The sequence below is a fragment of the Oreochromis niloticus genome, linkage group LG15 (assembly GCF_001858045.2).
Source record: "Oreochromis niloticus isolate F11D_XX linkage group LG15, O_niloticus_UMD_NMBU, whole genome shotgun sequence".
Classification (NCBI taxonomy): domain Eukaryota; kingdom Metazoa; phylum Chordata; class Actinopteri; order Cichliformes; family Cichlidae; genus Oreochromis; species Oreochromis niloticus.
This window is the reverse complement of record NC_031980.2, coordinates 31,665,034-31,684,304: the sequence shown is the minus strand read 5'-3', so window position 1 is coordinate 31,684,304 and position 19,271 is coordinate 31,665,034. Positions and strand designations below refer to the sequence as shown.

At 40.1% G+C, this 19,271-nt stretch overlaps 1 protein-coding gene across 2 annotated transcripts in view; it reads right to left on the bottom strand.

The window, feature by feature from the left end:
* The window catches only part of cd2ap (CD2-associated protein), an 82,967-nt gene that overhangs the window by 47,265 nt on the left and 16,431 nt on the right, over nucleotides 1-19,271 (bottom strand). For both annotated transcript variants that reach the window (XM_005465337.4, XM_005465338.4), the window contains exons 2-3: nucleotides 10,951-11,108; nucleotides 657-825 (exon numbers count right to left, since the gene is read on the bottom strand). In XM_005465337.4, the coding sequence (XP_005465394.1) occupies nucleotides 657-825; nucleotides 10,951-11,108 (327 nt within the window). The remainder of the gene's footprint in view (nucleotides 1-656; nucleotides 826-10,950; nucleotides 11,109-19,271) is intronic.

Sequence of the window (19,271 nt, the reverse complement as noted above, 5' to 3'; positions counted from 1 at the left end):
GTCTGTCCTATGCTTTTTATGATAAATAGGATCATGATTACAAAATGAACGTCACATTTAATACAATAAGGCCATACCGGTAAGTGGTCATTCAAGCCCCCTTTTCTAAAGAGACGTGTCACAGACGAACCTGTGACGTCTCACCAGCACCGACCCACTCAGATTGATTTCAGCATGTTGGTAATCTAAATCTAAATGAAACCTTGAAACGAATAATCAGTCTGATGGGTCAGTTGGCACAAGCCTTTCAGCTTTACTTAAACCACTTCAAGGTTTTCAATATCAGTGTCTTAGGGCCTTTTTGAAACAATGACCTAAACAGGTGGATGCATCGACGCAGTCTCTTCTTAATGCTCTGAAGCTGCCTTTACCTGCCTGTAACATGGACACATTGAGCTCTCCACTCAGAAGAATAGATACATACATGCAGAAGACAAAGATCTGTATTCAGTTAAAGACCTTTGAGCGAAACGAGACACGGTGAAGATGTGGAACGTCCAGCTGAAATAATGAAAGGAAGCGTCAACTTCTCTTAAACTGCCAGATGCTACATGAACAAGTTTTACCAGAAGTCCACGTTGCACTCATCCTGGACACCAAGCACTTTAAAGTCTCATTCCCTCCAAACATGCAAACACCAAACTCGGGCTCCTTACTCTTTGAAGCTGCGGGCACTGGTGGCTGGAAGGCACCGGTCGGGATGCCAAGAGTGCTTATTCTCTGGACCAGGCCGGCCACGTTCCCCACCTTCTCTCTCTTCTGAGGCTGCTCTTCCTTTGGCTCATCTGCTGTTTGACTCCCTTCTTTAGGGTCCTTTTTCAGTTCCTATGAATACATATACAAACACATACATACATACATACATTAGAGCTGGGCGATAGAACGATAACGATATGTATTGCGAAATAACTTTTTCTCAATAGAAAAATAAAACTATTGCGATAGACCTCATCTCTCTCTCTTCCTCTCTTAAAAAAAAAAAATAAAAAAAATAAAATAAAAAAAAGAACAGCCAATCCAAATTAAGTATTGCAGAGCCGAACCAATCACAGCCGCAGCGTCACGTCACGTGACTTGTTATGTACAGCACAAGTGCCAAGCCGCACATGTGTATTTGTTTGGGAATCAGCCAGCTGCCGTGCTGGCCGGGTAATGGAGGAAATGAGTGTACCGGCTAGAGAAAAATCAACCGACAGCTTGGGTGACCAGGTTACCGAAGAGAACACAGATGACGGTTCCAATGCCGGAGAGATTGTCGAAAGGAAGGGCCAGAGAAGTTCCGTAGTGTGGAGGTATTTCGGCTATTTGAAGTCTGACAAAAAACAGAGTAGCGCGCACTGTAAATTGTGCCGAAAGCATGTTCCCACAAAGGCTTTTGTCAGACTAAAGTTTTATATAGATGTATATATATAGTTGCACCTTGGATGTGCACCTAGGATTTAAAGAATGTTCTGTTAGCATCTTTATTTTAAAATTGTTTGAAAAGCTAAGCTATACAACAAGGAGAGATTGAGAATTTCCTTTTAGCTATCAGTTTATTTGATATTGACAAAAGTTAGCCAATTTTGTCTGTTCTCCTGTAAAACAAACTAAGATTTATTTTTAGAATTAATATTTTGTTTCTAAGTGGAATTGACAATTTAGTGGTCTGTTTTGTTTGTTCTATTTTGAAACTTAAACGCTTTAGCGGCTACCTTTTGTGTAGTTTGCAATATTTGCCTTTATTTATCTGAAACTGAAGTCTCATGTTCCTTAAGTACATCTGCCCTGTTGAACTTATTATGGGAAATAAATATTTAAATCAAAACAAGCTGCTGATTATTTCACATTTTACTTGTGAGCAACGGCACATTTAAATCTTACAAATATAGTTATTTGGCTTATATCGTGATATATATTGTTATCGCCTGAAATGAAAAAAAACATAACGTGATATGAAAAAAATCTTATACCGCCCAGCTCTAACATACATACATAAATGAGTAACAACCACACAACAAGCAGCCGGTAGTAAGTGGGCAGCATTTCTTCACACCAAATTTAAGCAATAATCTAGTACTCCACTACTTAGAGATCAACAAACTGAAGCCATTTTGTAGGTGTCTGCTTATGAATTTTACAACAATCCACTGTTTATTAAAGGGAACTTCTTGAGCTTTTCTTCATTTCCTGTTAAATAAATGTTGTTACCTTGGTAAACGTTGTTGTTGTAGATGGCCAAAGTTTCAAATAATGAGGTCAGCATATGAACAAGTAAATTCTGTGAGCCAAGACCGCAGGCCAAACACAGAGTTTCGCACAGTTTTTTTTCCTGCTATTGGAAGCGTACAATATTAGTGTGAGCAGGTATTGCTAATATGATCTCCTCACAGATGTGCCACCCATGTTCTATTCAAATCAGTTAACAACTTTACAAGGGGCAGCCAATCAGAAAAAAAATATGAAGGAAGGGAACTAAACAGCTTCTTATATCACTATTAGTGCTGTCAGCATTAATCTCGTTGATACGACGTTAAGGCCATAACCGCATCAGCGCGGCAAATCCCCGTTAGCGAGTTAATGCGGACCGGCCCATGCGAGGGCTGCACGGTGCTAATGCATTAATGAGCTAACCGGACTAACGTTTTGGCGCCGTGCATCCCTCGCATGCAAATAATCCTCATTTGGCACTGTGAATCAAACAAAGCTACCCTACTAGAGTCCAAACAGTAAATAAATAGCAAACAATCAGGCAATTTTTATCTGGGACATTTTTGTCCCCATGTTTGGGTGGGTTCCCTCCGGGTACTCCAGCTTCCTCCCACCATCCAAAGACATGCAGTTTGTGAGGATAGGTTAATTGATTAATCCAAATTGCCCATAGGTGTGAATGTGGGAGTGAATGTGAGCACGAATGGTTGTCCGTCTCTGTGTGTTAGCCCTGCGACAGACTGGCGACCTGTCCAGGGTGTACACCGCCTCTCGCCCTATGACAGCTGGGATAGGCTCCAGCACCCCCTGCGACCCTGAAAAGGACAAGTTGAAGCGAATGGATTGATGGATGGACATTTTTATTGTATATTTCACAACACATTCCGGTTTTTTTTGTTTTTTTTTTAGACTACTACCTTCTGTGACAACTCTCCTGTTGTCTTGGAGGTGGTCCAAAACTACATAATGAATTTCCTGGCTAACAATCAAGTCAATGCAGTACATCTGGGCATCTAAACTACAGCCTGACATGTCCAATATATGGCTATATTAGCCATTTGCTGTATGTGCTACATATCACCTCAGTATCTGCATTTAAAACGGCCAATAGATGAAAATCATTCACCCTTCAACGATGTTGTGACTGTGTTGTACAGTTTGTATAGTGCCTTCTAGTAGACAACTTCCAGATTTGAGTTTGGAAAGCCATAAACAACAACTGGCTGATTCGAGCAGAGTCGGGCAGAGCGCCAAAAGTAACCCACAACTTGTTGTGACAATCAAATTGTTTTTAAAACATATCGTGATATTAAGGTACCAATCTGAAAATCCTAGGCGATTTCCTTGAAGTGAAGTTATCGCTTTCACAAGATTTTCAGAAAACTTGACCCCTGACCTTGAACTGAGATTCCAACTGGTCCAAGGTTTTTAGTAGATACACATATGGAATCAATCTGAAGCTCCTACCCTATGCCTTGTTTTCAAGTTATTGTTTTCACAAACTTAGGTGTCCTTGCTCCCTGCCTGGTGGGGTGCCAACAATGCTCCCTCAGCTTTTTATGGCTGAGAGGTAAATGGTAAATGGCCTGTATTTGTATTGCGCTTTACTAGTCCCTAAGGACCCCAAAGCGCTTTACACACACACACACACACACACACACACACACACACACAGTTTTATCAACATACTGGTTTGCATGTCACTTTCAATCAAATGAAAATGTACTCTTGCTCTCAAGGCCAAGATTGTTTTGTTTTGTTTTTTTAAATTGTATTTTTTATTTTTTTCCCCCACATTGCAGCATTTACTAATATAGAAGTTTAAAATCTGAACTCAGGGGAAATCTCCTCATTTCTTTTCTTCCCCTTCTTACTGCAGCGGGGGAAAAAAAGCAAAAACAAAACAGAGTTTGGCCATTTAAACAACTTCTGAATGTGTTCTGAAAAACTCTCAACATACAGAACCCGTGGATGTAAGCCACGCAGGATGAAGGCGTCTGAGACAGTTCCAATGTCACCGAAAGGGACATTAGGTTCCATTAGGTGGAAATAAGAAAAAAAACCAAAAAAAAAAACCCAGTGTGTGTCAGTTTCACACAACATAAGGGGAACTGAAACGTTGTAATCTAAAAAGGTTCAACATGAAACCATAACTATGGAAACCAGCATCAGCCTGCAGAGTAAGACTGTACTACTTGCAGCTGAACGTAGCTATTGCTAATGATCCCAACCAAGCCACACAGTCGGGCTGTAAAACAGCTGCCACATTCTGCCTGCCTGGGAAACTCCCTGACAATAGCACAAAGTCCACGTCACACCTTCACTAAATACTGTCACGAGTGCACAGATGAAGGGACACTAGCCAGGATGCTGAGTAACATTGCTTAGAGGTTTCAATGTATTGTACCATTTATCACAAGAAGTACTGAGGTGTAAACTGCTAACAAGTCTGACTACTAACATCATGACATGTTTGTGAGAAACAGACCGTTTTAACGGTCACCACCAAACAACTGCTACTGCACCAACAACAGATGCACCAACAAAGACTTTTGTTTTACTAAAGCATACTGAATCTCTGATCCACCTCTTAGTGTGTGTACATGTGGCATTATTCCAAATGACAGCATCTGGGCCTTAAAACTGAAGCCAGCATAGAAATGCAGAGAGGAGGCAGCGGATCCAAAAGCAGCTCAATTCCCAAACACTTAGTAAAGTTAAAACTTTACAACATTAAAAAGCATGGCACCAGTCACAGCTTCTCTATATAATCAAGTCTATGCATGAAGTATGTCAGGCCTGTTGATTGTGCAGCAAATACAAACAGAGGACTAAATGATTGCAAAATTTGACTGTGCTGCGGTTGATGAAAACAATTCCGTTTTTCTTCTTCTCTCTTGGTGCTTACATTTGAACCATTGAGTGTTTCACAGAAAAACCCCTCAACAGAAGCTTAGGTGTGATCACACTTTTAAAGTTCCTCAAAACTTCAGTGCACCAACTTCCCACATTTAACATAAATGAAAGCAACTTAACTGTTCGGAGGAGTTTGGACTGTCCTTGGTGGGACTGATCTGGAGACCGCCACCCCACAGGACTTTAAAGCTGTGCTGATTAAAGAGTGAGCAGTTCACCACATGCTTCCTGGTGCACAGACACTCAACTTTACTATTCTGCTGAAGAGGAAGCCCAGCTGTGTGTCTGTGTCAAAATATATTTTTTTTAAAAAGTTCTGCTTCAGCAAGCTGAGATATGACAAATGGAAGAAATGAACACGCAACATGCACGCTGCTTCAACAACACCTCACATCTGACCTCTGCTGAGAACTTAAAACATGTGACCTCACACAGCCACAGTATTAATTTGAGGGGGGGTTTTTACATTCACTGTATGAACAAACGTCTCCCTCCAGCAAAATCAGCCATCCAGGCAGCCGTCTCTGTGCACTTTGGTCTACTCAACAACTCTTACAGATGCTGCACTGAGTGCACAAGTTTGAATTTATTTAGGATTTTCTCTAATCCACAAAGGGTCACAATTATGGGGTGGCTGTGGCTCAGGAGGTAGAGAGGTAGACAATCAAATCGGAAGATGGTTTGATCTCCGGCTCCCGTAGTCTTGCATGGCCAAGTATCCTTGGTCAAAATACTAAACCCTAAGTTGTCCCCATCAATCATTGTGTGAGTGCATGAGTCAATTCATGGATGCATCTAGGCGTAAAAGGAAGTGCTTGTATAAATGTGTGAATGGGTGAATGAGGCATGTAGCAGAAAGCGAGTAGAGAGTAGAAAAGTGCTATAAAAGTACAGTCCATTCAACATTATACATAGTTTCAGTAATATGCATACATCCACACAAATATTTAGTTTGACCAAAGGCTTTTGCTAAGCATCAAGTTTCTGACACAATTCAGGCTGGATGTCTGAGCACTCTCCTTGGCTGCACTCATTTAAATTGGAGGCCTGGACCCAATTTGTAAGTATAGGACACAAATTTTCAAAAAGGTTGAGGTCGGGGCTTTGGGAAGATGATTCTAGAAACCAGTTTCGATATGTGTTTGGAATCATTGTTGTGTTGGAATGTCCCAGTTATGTTCAAGTTTCAACCACCCCTCTGTTAATTTCAAACAAAGTTGAAAAATTGGAAGGTAGTCCTTCATTATTCCATCCACTCCGTGCAAAGCAAAACAGCCCGAGAGCATAATCCTACCACCTCCATGCTTGACAGTAGGTACAGTGTTCTTAGGTCTGAAACTCTCTTATCATTGTTGCCAAATAGCTCGATCTTTGTCTTGTCTGACCATAAAACATTTCTCGAGAAGGCATTTGTCTGTCTATGTGGGAAATTGCAAATTTCAATCAAGGTTAAAGGTGTTGATTTTGGAGTAGAGGCTTCCTTCCTGGACGGCAACCCTCAGTCCATGGCTATGAAAAGCTTGCTGAATATGCGAACCAATTTCCTCTCATCTGAGGGTGACAGTTTTCCAAAAGTCTACAAGAAGACCCAAACAAACTTTTACTTATGTCCAGTTGTTTGAACGAATAATCTTGAGTCTACAGTTATTAGAAAATGCCCAATAAGCCTTTGAAATGGCTGTCCAAAAGCCCCAACCTCAACCCTATTGAATATTTCTATGCCACCAAATAGTGGTGCAACGGATCAAAAATCTCACGGTTCGGATCGGATCACGGTTTTAAGTCACGGATCGGATCAATTTTCGGATCAGCAAAAAAAGAAAAAAAAAGACAAAATTTGAACATTTACTTATTAACTTATTTAAGTATTTTTTGCCTATTAAATACATTCAACTCAAGACTCATTCCACGCAATTATATAAAAACAAATTAAGGTGCAATATAGGGCAGTACAGGGCTTTGTATCTACCACTCCGCCGTGATATAATGAGCGGTCACGGTCACGTAGCTTTCCGTTGACCTGGAGGTCCACCCATTTGTAGTTGGGCAACAGAAGATGCCTGGGACAGTTCAGCCATAACTTTTCCTGCTCATACATGCCTGGGTACGATCTTGTCACTTAAGTGGACGCGCAACGGGATATCATAGCGTGGCTCAAGCACATTCATCATAGTTTAAACCCCTTGTTTTGCACAAGGGAATACGGCCTCCCGTCTGCAGCTAAACACCCCAGTAGCTTTTGTAATAGCTTTAGCCCGGTCGGATTGGGGAGCAAAGGGCTGCTTAAATGCCGCAAACTCCTCTGCGCCTCCACTCGCTAGCGCTGACCATAACTATCGCTTGACAGACTGACCACGCGCACCATACACATACTTTTTTTCCTTCTTTTTCGAATCTTCAGATCACATGCGTGCCAAACCATGGAGTGGGATCGGTTCGGATTACGGATCAACCGTGATCCATTGCACCACTACCACCAAACCAACCAATTTAAATGAACTGCATTAATTTTTCCCAAAATGAGTAGTTAAATATCCAGCCAGCATTATGTCAAAAGCTTGTTGATGGCATCTGATCAAGTTGCAACTTGCAAAGGGACATTAAACCAAATATTACTGGGATGTAAGTATATATTTGACCCTCTGCAATAAATAAATTGTAAGCTGTGAACCCACTTCTTGGGTTTTAAAATCATTAAACATGTATACTGTACAATTAATCCACCCTGAGGGGGGGAAAAAAAGGTCAAAGAAATCATTAAAACCCCCAAATTTCTATGGCATTCATGCCTGTGATGAGTGTACAGAGTTTTGAACTTTAATTCTCAGCTGTAGACTGTCAACAAATATTTTACATTTCCTTATACAATTGACTTAAAAACAAAAAGAATGCAAAGATTGATTTTAACTAGAAAAGTTGTGTCCAGTATCAGGAAGCCCTTTTTTGTTTATATATATTTTTGTCAATCTTTTCCTTTTGGACTATACTCCTAAGAAAGCTCCTACCTTACCCACACAAACAGAGCTTACACTGCAGATTTCCTGATTGTGAAATTCATAGATTATGTTAACATTTTAAAAAGAAAAAAAAAGGAATCAATGAGTCCATTTGTTATAAGTAATCGTTTTTGTGTCAGGAAAACAGTGTTTTCAATCTATGAGCTGAATTTAAATGACTTTCAGCTCATTATCAGACAGTCTTAACGCATTTATCCAAAATGAAGCCATTGCCATCAGTAAATGTTGCAGACACTTATGACCATAACTTGCTGTCAGTAAGTCCTACCCAATGAAGACAATGAGTTTCAAAACAGTTCCTATTGCGAGAAGCTGCCAACAGACAGCTATCAGCCAGCTAGTACAGTGTAATCTAAAAGTCTGAGACCATACAGTTGTATTCCATTTACAAAAACACAAACACTTTCAGAGCCTGAAACATTTAAACCAGCAAAACCAGGAGAAAGTGAATGACTGGGAGAGAGAAACCTCCAAACCCTCCACTACCCATACGCAAAAATGATCAATTACAAAATTCCTTAAAGCATTCCCATCATCGTGAGAGTCTTTCATTTAGCCAGCTTCCTTACCATGCCTCAGTTTCACGTCCCTCCGATCACACAAGTATGACTCCAATTAAAGGGAGGAGGAAGAAGAAATACAATAAGTCATACCACTGTTATGTCATAAGGAGCAAAGTTCAACAGCCAGCAGGCTCCTTAGAGGATTAAATATCTGAGCACTGTGACTAGACCAGGCTGATTAGCAGATTACCTATCACTACATAGGATTGTGTGATGGTGGGGAGAGGAGAGAAGAGAGCAGCAGTTCAGGGACTCATTTTCAGTGCATTAGCTGTGCAGAAGGAGAAGCAGTCAGATGCAGACAGCACGAATAAGTAATAAAAAGTGAGTGAGCTACATTAAAACCACAGAGCTGCATGACAGCTAATCCACAGCTGTTACTATTAGTAGCAACATCACCCAAATCCAGCAGCAAAAAGGTTGACCACTAGCATTAAGCAACCAATTTTAGCACTCGCTAAATCAGAGGCCATTTTCATCATTCACAGTCCAAGCTCATTCATAATGACAAGCCACAATAAGAAATTCTCTATTGGAAACCGACTGTATCCAGGCTGAGCACCCTAATTTGATTCAACAATGTAAAGTGTGCCAAAAATTGGCTCAAAAAGGAAGTTATCACAATCTGTAGTAGGTGGGCAGAAAACAATACTCGTGGCTCTCCAGCCATCCTTTGAACGCCTCTGAGTTTATCTTAGCCAAAATGCCAGAAAGTTGCTGTGCTATCAAATGCACTATGAAGCACTTGTTTACTGCTGCCAAATTTGCGGCTGTAAACTCATTCACTCATTCAAACTCTGGGAATGATTTACCTGACCACTGGAGAAATACTCAGTGAGCTTTACTATTATGGTGCGACATTAATGTAATAAATAAACACTAGTGGAACTTTCCAGACACTACACTGTGAAAACCCAAGTCAAAGAAAATGTAAGATTATTATGTGGCAATTTGTTTAAGCTAGCTATATAGCACTTTTGCTTTATTTCTATATTAAAATGTCCAGTTTTACTGCATTAAGAAGCATCTTTATAGCCAAGTTTTAGCCTCCAGGGGGAGTCCCTGGCCCCATTAGCAGTTGTATGAGTACATTTTTTAATTTATTATTTACCTTAAGATTAAGCATTTTGACAGGATCAAAATTAAAGGCAAGGGCAGAGCCGTTTAGAGTGACAGGATTGCTAGTGCAGGCCCAGATAACAGTTAGCCGTTAACTGGACAACTTAACTGTGTTCGACCCATTGGTACTTTTTGGAAAACTATTAATGGCAATATCTTAGAAATATTATGGCTACATACTATTTTATATTGCAGTATTACAACTATCCGATAAACACCACTAATTAGCAGACATGAGTAATGTTGTGTTACAGAAACGGTTTGGAAAATGGTTGAGGCTGACAAACTGGTTACATTGCATCTTTTATATACAGGTTCTACTGTGTTATCAGTGTGTGCTTTAGATCTGAAGTGGTGTTTACGCTTTAAGAATGACTTTGCAAATGGCAGTTCCTACATTTCACTGTTAAAGCGGCACAAAATTATCTTTCAAAGAAAGGTCATCATAGCCTGCACAGCTCTGCAGACGACAGTTTAATAATCAGTTTCACTCCAGAAAAAGAAAAAAAAGTCAACACCCTAATCCTGATACTGCTCCTCTGCATTTGTTTCTATATCAGACTGCTTGGTGACAGACTGAAGTACTTCTCAGTCTTACTTTTGACTTTTCATCTAAAAAGGAACCTTTGTAAGGGTTACAAATTATTAAATTAGTATTGCGGTGTCAATAGCAATGCTTTCAGCTCAGTCGTATCTGTTCCTTAGAGGCTAAGGCCAGACACATAAGGTAGAGGACAGATGTGCTTTTAAATACAAGACACCTCATGTCTCTAAAATAATCCATCAAAATGATACCAGGTCAAGTTACCCCTTTAAACCTTCATTCCAATAAAAAGTTTAAAAATAAAAAGTTTCTGCTTTTCCAAAACACAAATCTAACTTCGCAAAAGGAATTCTGTAAATACTTTCTGATCTTTAGTTCTATCCTTTCTATTCTAAAATGTTTAGATAATTCATCAAAGTAATATTAAATATAAAGCACAGAAATTCATCTGTGTAGCAGACTGCTATACTCTGATAATGCTCCCAGTTTCAATAGGATTATAACTAACGGTATGATAGACAACATGGTTAGCTCTACTCCAACAAACAAGCTGCAATTGGATATAAGCCAGTTGACAGATGAACACTAATCCATCTCTCACCTTGACAAAGTTGTCGGGAAAGAGGCCCCTTTTCCCATTGAGGTCCCCCTCCATCCAACCATCCTCCTCTATGTAGCGCACGTTTTTGATGATGTCACCAGGTCGCAGGGTCAGCTCGTCATCATGGAGCGCGTCATAATCATACTCCACCACAACCTCTATTCCAGACAAGGATGATGAAATGATAAAGAGGGGGGAAAGGCAGGAGGGAAAAAAATGGATGAGACAAGATGAAGTCCAAATTTAGTTTAAATAAAATGGTAAAAGTCGCAATTATTAGCTAAATGTTCTCATTTGAAAAGGGAAAAAAAGGGTCCAAAGTTCATGATTTTTACATCATTTGGGAAAACAAAAAAAACAAACACCCACACTGGCACAAATGGGCTTCCATAATAATTCAGAAAGAATGTGATTCTATGAATGTCTCGTCCTACCAACAATCAGTTTAACTGGCAAACTAAATAATTTATGCAACTTCAATGTTTCTATCTACATCTACAATTGCAGGATAAGTAAGATTTTTCATCAGAAAAATACAATACATTAAAAAGTTTAGTCTGAGAACAAACTAAAATATATGAAATATGCTCCACGCACCACAAAATAGAAGAAAAAAAAAAACAATAGCCACAGACTGTACAGACTTCTACTGCATAGTGCAGCGTAATTACTGAAAAGAAAAAGAAAAAAAAAAAAAACACTCATGCTGACACATGAATACATGTTTGACTATACTGACTACAGTGAAAAGAGTGCTCTTTCATAGTCAAAACCAAGACCTTTAACAACTTGCCTTACAAAGCAATTACTTTTTATAATATGGAACAAAAATATGGAAAATATGGTGCTGATAACTGAGCTTCCAACATCTGTGCACAACTAAGCTAACAGAGTTTTTCACAGATGTAGATTCTAGTTGTGGTAGATGAAAAAAAAAGACAATCATTGGCACCCTTTGGTTAGTTAGGTCTTGTTGTGAAGCCTTGAGCTGAGCAGATGCAACACTCAAGGGGTGGATCTGACATACTTTACACTCATAGGTTGGTAACCTGTATGTCCATTATAGCATACAATGCTTCATCCCCCTTATTGACTCTCACAGGATTGTGTTTTACTAAATAACACAACAATGTTTCCACTAAGAACAGAAACTAGCAACTGAGCCCATGAACTCATCAGAAACATTTACCCAGGAATGCCATTTATAAGTCGGCCAAAGGCCATCACTCGTATGTAACCAGGTTTCTTTATATAACCAGGGGGATCTCCTCCTTTCTGGCCACACAGAAAGTATGCAGATTTGCCCATCTTTTATATACAGTCTAATTAGTTCAAAACGTCATACATAACCGTTACAGTTAATGTTTCTCCTCTGCAAATATTTTATTGGCTATATAACATTTAATATCTGAGTAAAATAATTAGCTCAGTTTCCCATCTCATTGATTAACTCCAACTTCACAATCATCTGCTAAAGATGGTGATGAAAGTAGTTAGATGGAGACATTAGTCCTCTGGATATCTGCTACAAGCTGAAGAACCACTCCAAGTCCATCAGAACACAGGAGAACATCGTCAGTGACGCAGGTCCACAAAAACCACAACCAGTGACCCAACCAGGGGGCAAAAATTCAGGGCTAGCAACTGAATTTTAATGAAGTTCTATTAAAATATGAGTGTACAGTAAGGTTTAAAGGTAGACGTGTGGCCACTCTGACGCTGCCGTTAGTTTCAGCCTCTGAAGTAGACCTCTTGATGGCAGACACTATGGCTTGCTGTGCAGCACAGACTGTACAGGAGGTTACACTGCCCTTAATAACAGATATGTGGGTCTATTTATAGCACTTCTACAGTTTGTATGCAATATTTTTGTATTAGTTTTGGACATAGCTTGTCACCATTAGACTATAATTTAACGCTTGTCAAGATACAGTCACCTCTGGCCCCAAAATATCAACATGGCAGCAACCAAAACACTAATACTAAAATACCAAGTTTCATTGCAGAAACCAATGATGGACATCACAGTGGTTACAGACATCTTTTATCTTTTACGTACATGCTATGACTAGTCCCTCCAATTGCAGTATTTAGCAACAAACTGACACGAAAATGCACAATAAGTAAAAGGAGGTCAGAAAAAACAGATACCGAGAGGCTGCCTGACTGATTCCAGTACAGCAGGTTGAACTGCTTCCGACAGTAAACAGTCTGAAGAGGACTGACAGGTTGTGAGGTATTCCACCACACAGGGTGGCCTTTTAACTCATGACTCATAGCGGAAAGGCTCCGCTGACACGGCTGGGTTCGCACCAAGCAGAAACAAAAACATGCAGAATAAGTCGAGTTTCTGCTCACACACACACGCACACACAAAGAAAAAAAGCCAACGAGGTGCAAGCGCAGGTGCACACCTGAGCAGAGTCATTCAGCACTGCAAGAGGAACTGTTATAAAACTTGGCTCAGCCTCAGTTGTTGGTACATGTACAAGCCTGCAGCTCTACTCTGCCTCTGACATCACAATCCCTGGTAGCCTGGGCCCAGACCCAAGAAAAAACTGGCCCTGACCAATGATCTCACAGCAGCTTTCCCCTCAGCATCAAACACCGAGCAGAAGAGGAGGAGCAATGCGGTAGGTGGGATCTTCTTAAACGCCTGCTGGACAGCCTCACTGATGGAAACACTTACATTGCACCACAGAAACCTTAACAGGAAATTTTAAGGCTGATCACCAACAGATATGAGTTGGTTGTCCATTTACTGTCATGGAAAATAGTCAGACAAATGCCAGATTCACATCAGCCTCCTACTGATTTGACTAAAAACAGCAGGGACCATACTGGTAGATTGATGTTCACTATCCCCAGTTAGAAGAAGTAAGTTTATTTCCTGTTAGGCCTGCTCTGCTGACACTGCTAGAATGACACTAGAAAGGCTGATGAGACTTATTTCATGAGACTGCAGTAGGGCTGGGCCATATTATACCGTTCACGGTAATACCGGAACAATGCTAGGCAACGATAAGAAAATGAAATATCGTGATAGAATATGGGTAAAACGCGCATGCGCAGTGCCGAAAAAGCACGGCGGTAATGGAGAATGAGAATGGGGAAAGCAGATTGCTGAGTGAAATGGATGAACCAGAATTGGTTTGTAAAAATGGTGCAGCTTAACTGGTTTGGTGTTTGTCTGTCAGATACACAACAAAGCACATTTTTTTTGTAGAACATGTCGTTATTGCCGTATTTGTCGGACTAAGGTGCTTGTAAATCTGGGACTAATCTGGGTCCTAAACTCCGTCCTTTAAAGTACTGAGGTCAAACGAACATCACTGAGAGTTAAAAACTGTCTAAATTCTTTCATCTTTAATAAAACGATCAGCATTGCTGCTTTACCAGGTGTAACTATGATGTTTAACATCCAGGCATCCATGAAAACAGAATTCATTACATTTAACGGAGTTAGAAGTTAGCAGGAAGTTAGCTCGCTATTTTCGCTAGTTACCCAAGCATGATATAGCATGTTCTGACTGAGAGATTTCTGAAAAAATTCAAACATACAGCTCTTCTATCACTTCCAACATAAATGAAGACAGGAAACTAAACAGCAGTGACGTTTGTAGGGTTACTGAAGTTGGGCTAGGTGGTATATAATGATGCGCTACGTGATAGCAAGCGACACAGCTGTGTTAGCATAAAATAAACAGTAAAGCTGGAGGATGAAGGCTAACACTTTTCCACTCGATAAAAGTTAACGTGAAGGTTCCTGATGGTTAGAGACAAATGCAATCTCATGACAGGATGCTGTAAACGGACCAAACTTCAGTCAGGAGAACAACTGAGAAAATCCATCCACAATACGAGGTTAGTCATTAATATACTGCAACATCATGGGAATAGAGCAGCTGTGATAGAATACAGCATTAATGAATCAATGGTACAGAAGTGGAGGAAGCAAGAAGAATGAGTTGAATAAAGTTTGATTTATCTGACTGCTTTGTTTCGCTTAATGTGCCTTATAATCATAAGGCACATTAAGCGAAACAAAGCAGTCAAATAAATCACCTGTGCACCTTATGGTCAGAAAAATACATATTTGACTTTTTTTATTTGGCACACTGCAGTTTCATGTTGCAAAGCACCTCTTTTCTACTTCAGTGGATACTATACATGGTTATGCTCAGGATATGTCAGCCCATTTCTACTGGAAATGCCTTTTGGTTAAACTTTCAGCAAGGAATTTGCATTTGCACTGTTAAATGTTTATATAGCTTTAATGCACATAAAAAAACAGCTGCTTGTTTAAGTAAAATAAATGGATGGGGGGGGTTTGCGCTAGTAAAGTTGTGGAGTTGATATAATTTCTGCGAGACAAAATACGTCAGTTATAGGGCTGGGCGATATATCAAAAATTTATCGTTACCGAAATTTATGACTCTCATCGACGTCATTTTGCCCATGTCGGTAAATTCGGTATTTAAAAAAAAAAGAAAAGGCATGTGCAGGTTGGCGATGTTCATGTCCCTCTAAGACGCTGTGCTACGTTACAGACTTGACGGGGTGGAGTCACATGACTCTACTACCTGTCAGTGTTGCCAACTTAGTGACTTTGTCGCTATATTTAGCGAGTTTTCAGACCCCCTTAGCGACTTTTTTTCTAAAAAGCGACTAGCGACAAATCTGGCGACTTTTTCTGGTGTTATTGGAGATTTATTTATGACGACTTTTTGACGTGAAAGTGGGTATCGCTTTTACTCTCAACAAGCAGCGGGTGCTGCCGTGGGCACCTCGCCCGTACCAAAGCGCTCACAGGCGGAGGATAGTCCTCCCCCAGCTGCTATCAGGGCAGACGATGTTCACACCTATGCATCCGAACTGCAAATGAATCGCGCATGAGCGAAGCCGCTGCTCCCGCACTGACTGTAACGCAGTCAGTTCTTCTTTTACTGTTATGCTGTTTTGTGGATCACGAGGTTTAAAACTACTTATAAACACACACACACACACACACACACAAAGTAACTCCACCAGAGTGCCTATTTCGGGTCTTTTTTGCCGGTCCAAGCCCGGATAAAGGAGCAGGGTTGGAATTCTGACTTTAAAAAAAACAATAATTGCTCAAATAAATTTAATTTGTAGTTCTAAATAAATTCTAAATGCATTTAGGACGTTTTTTACTCACTTTATGTCTCTTCCACAATGTTATTTCTCTCTCCAACAACTAGGTTACAATTATATTAGCATGACCAATTATGCAAATTAGGCGATGATGTCATTTAGCGACTTCTGGCGACTTTTAGGACAGCCAATAGTGATTTTCCTTACTTAGGAGTTGGCAACACTGCTACCTGTAACAAGACGAGACACGGGTGAACAAATGGAGGACGATTTAAATGTTGAAGCAGCAGCGACGGAGGTAGAGCTGGTGGAGGAGGAAGAGGAGACGCTTGTTAACAAAAAAAATGCATCATCAATCGTTTGGCAACATTTTGGATTCAACAAGGATGATATTGATCAAAAAATTGTTAAATGTAAACTCTGCAAAAAGACTGTTGCGTCAAGTCAAGGTAACACAACCAACCTCTTCCACCACCTGCAGCACAACCATGTGATTCGTTTGTTTCAACGTTTGTTTTTTTGGCACTTGGGGTGGTTATCGTCCATTTATCGTTATCGAGGTTAACTGCTCAATTTATCGTGATATTGATTTTAGGCCATATCGCCCAGCCCTAGTCAGTTATATCGTTATCGCAAATTTTCAAATATATATCGTGATATATATTTTTGGCCATATCGCCCTGCCCTAGACGGCAGTATGTCTCCACGCTACATCTTATTTAGTCACAAGAACAGCTGTAGGCCACACCACCCAAACTAATTATTGCTGCAGTTACCTCGCTGCATTTTCTGTTTTGTTAAAACCCAAATAGTTTACTACCATGCATTCCATGTGGGTCTGTTTTGTTTTTTTCCACATCACTTCATGCTGCATTCCTATTTGCTGGCTAACAAAAGTGTGTCTACCAGCATTAACCATGTGTGATTGTTATCATAAGTTTCTGGCATTACAATTCTTCTATTGTACATTTAGAGTGCCCCAATTACCTGCTGACCTCTCACTGTATTAGATGGCAGCACAGTTTTTGAGCCACATCCAAAAATGTTACAGTGATTAACATCAACCAACACCAGAGTCACATCAGCGTTTTCCACACATAGAACTTACTTGAGCAGGAAACACTGATGTGCATCTTTAACTTTAGCATCTTTTAGAGATGGCACGATACCACTTTTTTATGTCCGATACCGATATCATAAATTTGGATATCTGCCGATACCGATATGAATCCGATATCGTGTGTTTTTTAATCAATAAAACTGTTTTTTTAATATCTTGCTGCATTTTGTATAAGTTCATACTCAAGTTTAAATAAACAACAACACTAAAGCTATTCTGTTATACCTGTATGTAAAAAATACACTGCACCCAAAATATTTCATAGTTCAGCAATACTGATCAATCTAATAAACTTAAACCTACTCCATCCTCCCTATTCTGGTATTTTAAAGTGTACTTAGCAGAAATATTAAACAACCTAACTAATAGGGTTGCAAACTCCCAGCAAAAAAAAAAAAATAGGGAACCACCCCCCCCACCCTCCACCTCATGATGCTTAATCGACGTAATCAACTTTAATTTGATGCAGTGTGAAAAAAAAAATGCACAGAAATAAATTATTTTTCAAGAATAATTAAATAGATTCAACATCTTTCTTCAACAGAATTGCAGACTGCACAGATGGTACTTTCCCAAAGGAAAAAGTACTAACTTACTATGGTATATTAGACTTAACTGTTACTATGTACAGTAATGGACTTCTATACATTTTACATCAGATTAAAACTTTGGGTGTAAGATTCAGATAATTATTTATTAAAAGCTAGACATTTTAAATGAGAATAAGAAAGAAAAGTATGTCTTTGTGCCCCCCTTTCCCCTGTTAATGCCATATCGGCCCCCCTGGCTAAACTTTGCTAGATCCGCCCCTGCACAGTTACCAGCCGTCAGCTACGTAGAAAAGGATCCTGGTCTAGAAAGTAATATTAAATAAATTCTAACAACAGCTTATCAAGGTTAAACGTGCTGCTGTTGTTCCGCCGCTGGTTTCCTCTTTCTGGTGCAAAGTGGGCCAAAAACAAAGAAGAGAGACGGACTCACGACAGACAAGCTGATCAGCTGATCATTAAACAGTTTCACGATTGAAGTAGCAGCAGGAGAGGGAGAGAGAGAGAGAAGAGGCAGTATATATCGGTTGTTAAGCTTAACGCGGGTATGCTTTACAAACATTCAGAGATGAACTTACACACTTGCTTTACTTCTCTCTGGGATAACTTCCTCGGAGATGAAATGCCGGATTGCTAGTGAGGCTACAAATACACACAGCCGCTCTATCACGTGAGCACACTGCTCCTACGTGCTACGGTTATGAGCCGAGTTACGCCGTGTTGCAAGTTTTGTGAGGTGCTTTTTTGATATTTAATGGATCGGATTACATTTTTTATTTCTCTCCGATATCCGATCCAGTAATTTAGGTCAGTATCGGACCAATACCGATACGTAATATCGGATCGGTCCATCTCTAGCATCTTTTTAATCTACTCAGGAGGACAACATCATCCACAACTTACTAGGGGAATATCCCTGTCCTTTTAATTTGATATTTCAGATGTTCCACCCCTCTGTGGGTTCTTTCCTCTAGCCAGCTCATTGGCCACATTGCTGTCGAGTCACTCAGCCATTCCAGGTAGGATCTCTCACTGTGGTTGGCATACTCCAGCTCCACTGTCTCTGCCACCTTTACTAAATAATCAGTTTACTTGTAAATACAATAAGGATTGCAGTTACACTGAGTTTCTGTCGATTTCTAACCCACCAAAGAGCCGTCATGTATGCATTCACACAACAGAACCTCACTCATATAAGCATAGCTGAGACTACTCGTACTGCTGAAACCGTACTTCTTTTTCTTATAATAAATAATGTCAGGAAGTAAATACGTAGATATACATATACTATACACTGAGAGAAAGGCACTGGTTTGGCACACTTCAGATCAAAGTGGGCGCACGATGTAAAATTAGTTTAATGTTCCTGGCTGAGGGTGGTTAGGAGGTAACCATACCACCAGCTAGCAGATGCCCTCGTGTGAAAGGGATGCGATGAAAGTATCACTGGCCTCATGCTGTCACTGTGTTAGTGTTTTCACCAGCAAAGCTGGATCTGACTGTGAAATCGCATGCTAAATGGGTAACAAATTGTC